The 8,381-nt window shown below is 36.4% G+C and overlaps 1 protein-coding gene across 1 annotated transcript; it reads left to right on the top strand.

Moving 5' to 3' along the window:
- Positions 1-5,712, top strand: RB195_016130 (uncharacterized protein; the record flags this gene model as incomplete). The annotated part of the gene is made up of 11 exons (XM_064207151.1): positions 1-146; positions 259-336; positions 1,672-1,745; positions 2,863-2,969; positions 3,583-3,737; positions 3,800-3,931; positions 4,015-4,147; positions 4,869-4,916; positions 5,095-5,205; positions 5,497-5,566; positions 5,639-5,712. The coding sequence occupies 11 exons, from the start codon at positions 1-3 to the stop codon at positions 5,710-5,712; spliced, it is 1,128 nt and encodes a 375-aa protein (XP_064063032.1).
- Positions 5,713-8,381: the final 2,669 nt, after the last annotated feature.

The raw sequence follows: 8,381 nt of genomic DNA, 5'->3' as shown, positions 1-8,381 counted from the left end.
ATGCCCGCTGCCAAAAAAACTCTCCTAACAATTAATGACTACCATTTGGAAGCTGTGTCAAGGCTTGAAAAAATGGCATTGGACTATTATGATGGTGGATCCGATGATAAAATGACGTTGGCACGAAATGTGGACGCTTTTCGGAGGTGTGGAGGTGTCCGTTTTTTCCTTTAAATATTTTTTCTTAGATAAATACGTAGTTTAGTTTTTTCTTTCTAGTTTTCTTGCTCTAGCCTGATCAACTGTACTTTTTTTCAGTCTTCTCATTCGTCCTAGATGTTTACAAGATGTTAGCGAAGTAAACACCTCCGTGGAATGGTATGATGACATGAACAGGTTAGTGTTAGTGTTAAAATTCAGTCGTTCATCTAGGGAGCTGTGTTGATTTTTTTGTTGGTCAACAGCTTTCTTAGTTTTATTTACTAAATCTGCAACGAAGAATAAACAAACAAAATGTCTCTTCGTCCCAATCTCTTCGCTTTGATCTGTATCCATCCGACCTTAGAACTGGGATTGAATGGGGATTTGACCTCCAAGAAACGTTTCGGTTCATCGACATGTTACTATTTTTACATTATTTTATGTTGAAAATTCTTTTTTTCAACATATTTCCATTTACAAATCATTTGTCAGAATTTTTCCCTTCACTATTTACAAATTTCTCAAGATCTGGTAACAAGTTTATGATGAATAAGCTAATGGAAAGCATGGATTGCTAAAACTCCTATATTATATTCTTTTATTCCTATTCCTGTACTATATAATATTCTCTTAAAATATTAGAATATTCTCTAATACTACAATATTATATTCCTATAAAATTACTATAATTTTAAGGGTAGATATAATTGTTCAACGATTTTGTGCTGGTGCTCAACCCCCCAAAAAAAAGTTTCATTCCAAATTGTTGCCTCCTTTTATACTTGTATAAAAAACGTCACGTCTTAAATTGGTGCCTACCTAAGTTCCAGGACTCCTCGTAGTGAAAAAAAACGTGACCTACCGATCGGTCCTGCTATCGGCAACCCTATCAATTGTATTTATGATCTCCTGACACCAAGAAGAAGATTTTTCTTCCCTACTACTTTTTCTATGTGGGATCCCAGCATCCTTTCTACAATATTTTAAATGATACAGTCAGGGAAAAACGAGAACGGAGAATACGTAGTGTACAATAATACAAGGAGTAGTACTGTAGACCCATAAAATCCTGAAAAGTGCACAAAAGTGCACCCTACTCAGCTCTACTACTTTTATTCCCGCTGGTTGTACTTTCTCGCTTCTTTGTATCGAAAATCATGCCATCAGGTCATTCCCTCTGCTTACTGCCTTAACATCTCATTAAAACAGGAAAAAACTTTATTTATTTGTTGTTGTTGTTGTTGTTGATTATTTGTCTGATTTTGTAGGCAAAATGTCTTTTAAGCATTTTTCCTTCAGCGCTTTCCAGAAACTAGCTGACTATAACTATCCACAAAACTTATTTATTAATTTACTAGATAAAAACAAACTGCAAACAGTGTCGCAAAGCGTAAACAAACTCTTCTATCCGTCTGAATATCATCGCTGTGATCTGTATCTATCCGAAGAACAGAGTTGAATGAGAATTTGATCTCGATCCACGATCGATTCAGATCCACGATTCATTTATTAACAATTTTTTGTTTACAGATTCCCTATTGGAATTGCACCGACTGCATTCCATTGCATGGCGGAAAAAAACGGTGAACTGAGCACAGTGCGAGGTGAGTTCTATGTTACACGGGAACAATATGAGGCGAACTATAGATGGGACCCTGTTCCCTGCATTGTCACGCAAATTATGGATCGTATCCAACTCAAAGTTAAATCATCCAAGGTACACTTAAGTATATTTGCCCTTGGTACCAATATTGGTGCAAACATTTTGGAAATAAGCGCTGGGATTGAAAGATGATTGCAATTTGCAAATTTCCAGAATTTTCCAGAATTGATGTTTGCAATTTATTTTGAGAAATTTGAGCTAAAAATTAAAAATTAGGTGAAGTGAGAACTAGTAGAGGAATATTTTCTGAGAAGGAGATTATCGTCGACAATTCAAACTTTTCAACGAAGTAAAATAATCCGGTATGTAATCTTTGGGCAGAGCACATCCGAACCAAACTAGGCACTTTCAGGACCTCTTGTATTTTCATTTACTTCTCGTCAAAACGCAGAAGGGAATACACGTAAATGAATAAATGAATAAGGGCTTTATTGCTGCAACTAGAAAATCTCCGTTAAAATTGAGTCTACCTCCAAACGGAAGAAAACAATAGAAGAATGTAAATTTACTTAATTTACAATTCCTACAGGTGCTCCATACACCAAAACAAGAAGGAACAGGGATCACTAAAATTTCTCCCAAATATCCTACAACAAAGTTGTCCCTTATTAGCACATTGTGAGGTTGGTCGTTTATGGATAGGTCATTCTTTTTCCGAGTTCAGAATGCTACCGTAGAACAGCGGTTCCCACGGTTTGAGTAAACAACCGAAACTGGAACGGACGAGTCCGTTTGGGTTAACTCTGTCAGTGGCCCTCTGCGAATGGGTGGCGGGAACTGAAACGGAACGGGTCGCTAACTTTGCTATCCTTAAACGGCCAACCACCACAAATTAATTTATTTAATTGATAGAAAATAACAAGATCATGTTTCGTGGTTGTGATTTGTGCCAATGATGCTAAGCAGAACCCCGTCGTGGGTCTCAGGCAACCAGAGCCTCTTCCCCGTTCTCATCAGGGAGCCTGGGTGGGGGACATCAAGCTCAGGAAGGGCCCCCTAACTTCGCTATCCTTAAACGGGTAACCACCGCAAATTGATTTGTTCTGTTGATATTTCAGGAGCCTCACTATCCGGTTCTACGATGATCGTCAGTTCGTGGTCTACCACACCGATAGAAAAAATTGCGCATGAAGCTATAAACTTGGGCGTGAATTTGTGGTTTCAGGTGTGTCTCATATTTTATTTTTAGAGGACGTTTTTTTTTTCTTTCTACAAAACTTCCTTTTTTCAAAAGCACTTGTGAAGGGAAAAGAGAGAAATAGAAAAAAAAATAAGAAAACAGGAGGAAATAAGACTTCAGTGTATAAGTGGATACGAATGAAAACGTCGTTTCTCTGCTACAAGGGGTTCCTGTTCGAAATAAGTATTAATTAGGAATAATTAAAACAAGTATTAATTAGGAATATGAAAATCTAGACCTAAGGCAAAGTCTAGAGATCGGGTACGATCCTTGCAATCATCCTCCGGATCCCACGGAGACCGGGTTCGCCCAAGATAGTTCATATGTTAGGCATCTTCCGTATGTTACACGGGAAAGATCAATGGGATAGAAATTCTAAGAAATTTATATTATATCCGGATAAAAGTTATTCTACATTCATTGTATACAATATTCGTTCAGTGTATTCATGACTAAGAAAAACAAGGAATAAATAATAAATAATAAACAAATGACAAATAATTATATAAAACAAATGAAAAAAGTGAGCTATTCATTGTATTTTACAATTGATTTCCACTTATCCATGATTTTCCTCCGTTAATTAATTATTTCTCAGCTCTACGTGTACAAAGACAAATCCATCACCGCCTCGCTTCTCTCACGAGCCTTGGCGTCTGGTTGTAAGGCTGTTGTTCTTACGGTGGATACGCCAGTGTTTGGTAGACGTTTAGCAGATGCGAGAAATGGATTCACCCTACCTAAAGGATTAACGTAAGTAGTTTAAAAAGTCCTCTAAAAGAAGGTAGAAAAATTGCTGATGTAGGTTATTTTAGTTTTGCAAACTTTGCAACCATACAATCCTCTCAAATGCCATCACCATCGGAAGGACAATCCGGTTTTATGCAATACGTGGCCAGTCAAATAGATCCAAGCTTAAATTGGGAGGTGTTGGATTGGGTGATAAGGTAAGAATTCTCAAATATAAATAATTTATAATGCGATATATCAATTTAAAATTATTTTAAAAAGTATAGAGTGAGTATTTTAGCAACAGTAAGGTACCAGTTCTTGTAAAAGGTGTCATGAGAGGTGATGATGCGGAAGAGGCTATTCGAAGAGGCGTTCGAGGAATTATTGTATCAAATCACGGTGGACGACAACTCGATAGCGCTCCGGCTACTGTAGGTGATATTTGTGAGCTTCTTCTTCTTCCCTCAGCGACAACAATAACGTGCATTTTGGTATACTGTATACGAGTGTCCTAGAAGACAAAAAATACGCATTTAAATTAAGATTTATAGCCAAATTGTCTTTCTTTTGAATTTCCACAGTTCCTGAACTCCCTGAAGTTTCAAATAAAAAAGAAAAAAGGGATTTATTTCGAAAATTAATACCATGACCCTTCGTCCTTTCAAAATCCGTGAAAAAAATTATTGTCCAAAAACAAAAATTAGCAGTAATCTATTTCGCCTTTCTCAGTAAATATAATAAATTTAATAATTCAGTTGATTTGTTGCATGAGCACGGACCAGATCGTCCCCAAAAATAAGGAACTATCGTGTTCACCTACAAAAACTCAAAATATTCCATTTAGAACTATTTAAAGTCACTCATGCATGGAATAAAACTGATAATGAGTCTCTGCAGTCTAGTCGTTTATCCTAAACTGAAAACTTTTCCGGAAGAAAAAAGATTTTTCAAATTTTCGGAAGGCACTCATTTCCCACCTTTAGAATAATAGAAAATAGAAATAGAAGAATCCTAATAGAAAATGCCTCGAAGATGCAAACAATTGTGGTCGTCCAGAGTTTTGAAAAACAGACCGAATGAAAATTTTCCTAACATCTAAAGCTACTTTTTCTCTTTTTATTAGAAAAGTTGCTAACAAATTTATTTCTTCAGATAGAAGCGCTTCCAGAAGTTGTTCAAAGTGTCAACGGAAGAGTGCCTGTAAGTTGTACAACATGACATTTGAGTTATTTCTGATCTGTTTAAAAAAAATTTATCCATTCCTTTCTTTTTTATTTTATTCTTTTTTTTAATCTTATCCAGGAGGTCTCTCTGGTTGACAGCAAATCCTAAATCTTAAGAGAATCAAATTGTGCGTCTCCTTAAGTAATGTTCTTAGGTTTTCCTTGATGGTGGTATCCGAAATGGGCGTGATGTGTTCAAAGCCGTCGCACTTGGTGCTTCTGGTGTGTTTATTGGACGTCCAGTACTTTGGGGTTTATCCGTGGCGGTACGTTGTGATTGGATCAATTTTCTTATTGTACTGTTACTGTACTTTCTTACTGTACTTTCTTACTGCACTTTCATTTGTTGAAATAAACGGAATCTTGTAACCTCAGACACGAAGCTATTTAGTGGTATATACTAATATTTTAAAAGAACATTTCGCGAACAAAAAAAATTTCCGTAATGTCCTCTTAGATTTTTTGAAATTTTTTCCTATTTTTTTCCCTAAAAATTCAAACAACGTACTGGTTATTTCTTGACGGACCTCTTCTTTGCTAACCATTGTGAAATTTAGGGAGCTGAAGGTGTGGGAAATGTGATTAAACTACTTCAGACTGAATTCATGCATACAATGCAACTCGCTGGTAGGTGCACATTTCAGCCATTCTTTTTTTCTTTCTCTGCTTCTAAAGCTCCAGTATATTTTTTTTATTTAGGATGCCGTTCTATCCGTGAAATACACGAAAGTCGAGATATAGTTGTGAAAGAGTCATATTACGCAAAACTGTGATCAAGGAAAATAATGAAAATAAATTTTCGCCAAGCGAGAGGAATTCGATGAGATACGCGTAGTATCCAGAAACCCGGAACTTATTTCAGGCCCCTGGTAAAGGCGAAATTGTCGAAATGAAATGTCAACGAGAAAAAAATGTTTCACTGAAAATTTACTAAGTTCATGGCAAAGCCCGATTTCACGTGGCAAAGCTTACTCGCCAGAAAATTCCCAAATTCTGTTGGAAAGTTCTACCGCGTCCTATTTACTCTCGCGATTTGGGCCCGTCTGGCTATCATTTGTTTCGGACACTGAAGCTGCGATGGAAAAATCGGATGATCAGAAAGAACTGGAAATCTACGAGGGAAAAATTCGATGATCAGAAAAAACTGGAAAGTGAGATTTCTACGCGTCTCCGACTCGCAACCGCCAGAGTTATTCACTTCTGGAAGTGGTAGTCTAGTAAAGCATTGGACATACGCAATGAATCATGATGTTTACTATTTTGTTGATTGATCTTCTATGAACAACAAAGTTATAATTGCTTGAAGAAAGTCTGAAATTTGGACTAGCAGGACTTCCGGAACAACTTAACGGTTGGTATCTGTTTCACCCAATTGAAGCTCTGAACCTTTGCCAGCCCAGCTTCATCGATATGGCAAGGTAGTTTTGAGGAAAAATGGAGGGAAAAATCATGAACTAGTAGATTGAAACCAAATTTCACCATAAAATAAAAACGATAGAAATAGAAATAGAAATAGAAAGAAAAGTGATAGAGTATAGAAAGTAGAAACCATGAAGTGGTAGGGTAGAACAATTCTCAGGTTTGGGATCTTTTCACTGCTGGAAAGAGGTCAGAAAAAAGTCCCCGTTTGTTGCGGTGACGCCGAGCAACTTCTCGGAAAACTCGAAGCGTTCGAGACATCGGAAGCACTGGATCATTCCTCACGAGGTCTGCAAGGAACACGTCCCATAGATTGACTTACGTGCCCTCTTGAAATGAGACTTTCTTGAAATTTCTGCAAGCCTCCAGATTTTACGCAAGTTACAAGCAGATAAGATGTCATAAGAGGATTCTTCACCTTCTGGAGTAGGATAATGACATGCTGGACACAATTGACTTGTGATCCGCCACAAATAGAGACGCCGCCAGTTTCCTCTGACAATAATTTGGATTCCGGTTTTAGTAAAGTTTGTAAAAAAATTTTCTATTTGTAAGATTTTCCGATTTAGACAAAATGTTTTCCATTTTTTATCTTTCTTTTCTGGTGCACCATTGGTGTATGTGAATAAATAAATAAATAAATAAATAAATAAGATAACCATAGGATTCTTTTTTTTTCGCATGATACAGTCACGATACAGTCGATAACTCCTCATTTTTTATGTTTCTTGTCGCGCGTATTTTCGCAGAAGCTGTACGGACCGAAGCTGTGGCGCAAAACCTGGATTTTGCGGAGACATCTTGCTCGTTTTCATCGTGGTACTTAAAAACTACTCTGGCCACTACCTTCTGTTGAAAATATCCCAATTTCCAGAATAATTCCTAAATAATTATGTATTTTCCATCCACGTTCTTATACGCTTCACGGTCTAAAATATACTGTCAGCTAGTAGTGCTGCCAGCAGCTTTCATCGCCTTTACCTCCACATCACAGCCATATTCCTGAAAATTCTTTTCTAACTCTAAAATTCTAAAATAAATTCTTTTTTAAATTTATTGGGAAGGAAATGATTTTTTCACACTGTTAGACGTCATATTTGTTTCACTTAGCATTCTTCTCATCTGTTCAGCTAAAAACTTCGCTAACCGCATGAACAAAGTAATTTCCGATTTCCTTTCTTCGAATTTTTGAGTTTAAAAGAGAGAAAACAAAGAATTTATTCGTTTTTGTTTCTTTTAGATATTTACGTACGCAATTAACGCACTGTAACCATGGTTATTTTTCTTGCTTTTTCTACTTTTGAACGATTTTTCACAGCATATTCTATTGCTTTACGGAAATTTTTTATCCATACATAAACATACATTACGTCCATAAGGTTATGATGGACTTTAGATCGGTCACAGGTAAGTAACGAAACCAGGACGAGCTTTTAAACCATCCTTCATTATTCAGTCACCGTGGGCTGAAATGACACTGGAAATTTCCATCATCATGGGACAGTTTTATTCTTTTTGTTGTTTGTTTTATGACGTTCATTGAAATAAGTGAGAAAAAACGGGATGAAAAAGAGAAAAAGTGCAAAAAAATACGGGATTAATTCGGAAAATCTCTGTTATCCGAATCGCAGGAAATTGTTAGTCATAGCCGGAAACGTCCTTCTGACCTCATCGGTTATCAGTTGTCTACCGTAACCACCAGAAAGGCACCTTTTAAGTGAAAAATTGATTTGAAGAGTAAGATTGAAGAAGAAAAAATGTTACAACAAGAAATTGCTTGCTGTCAAAATTTTTTCTTAACAATATTAACAGATAAACAGCGCTTGGGGTTGACTCGCCATCTGGCGATGAGCCAACGCCGATCGATTTAGGCACAGAATCGTGAAGGCTACTAAAGAAACACATTGAGCAAAAAGAAAAAAAAAACAAATGATGGAATAAATAAATAAACAAATAATGGAATAAAATGAATTATAAAATTTAAAAAAATTTAAAAATTAAAAAAAATGAATGAAAATATCGG

This window comes from Necator americanus, chromosome V (assembly GCF_031761385.1).
Source record: "Necator americanus strain Aroian chromosome V, whole genome shotgun sequence".
In the NCBI taxonomy this organism is placed as follows: Eukaryota; Metazoa; Nematoda; class Chromadorea; order Rhabditida; family Ancylostomatidae; genus Necator; species Necator americanus.
Note: the sequence above shows the minus strand (reverse complement) of the source record. Positions and strands in the feature narration are given on the sequence as shown.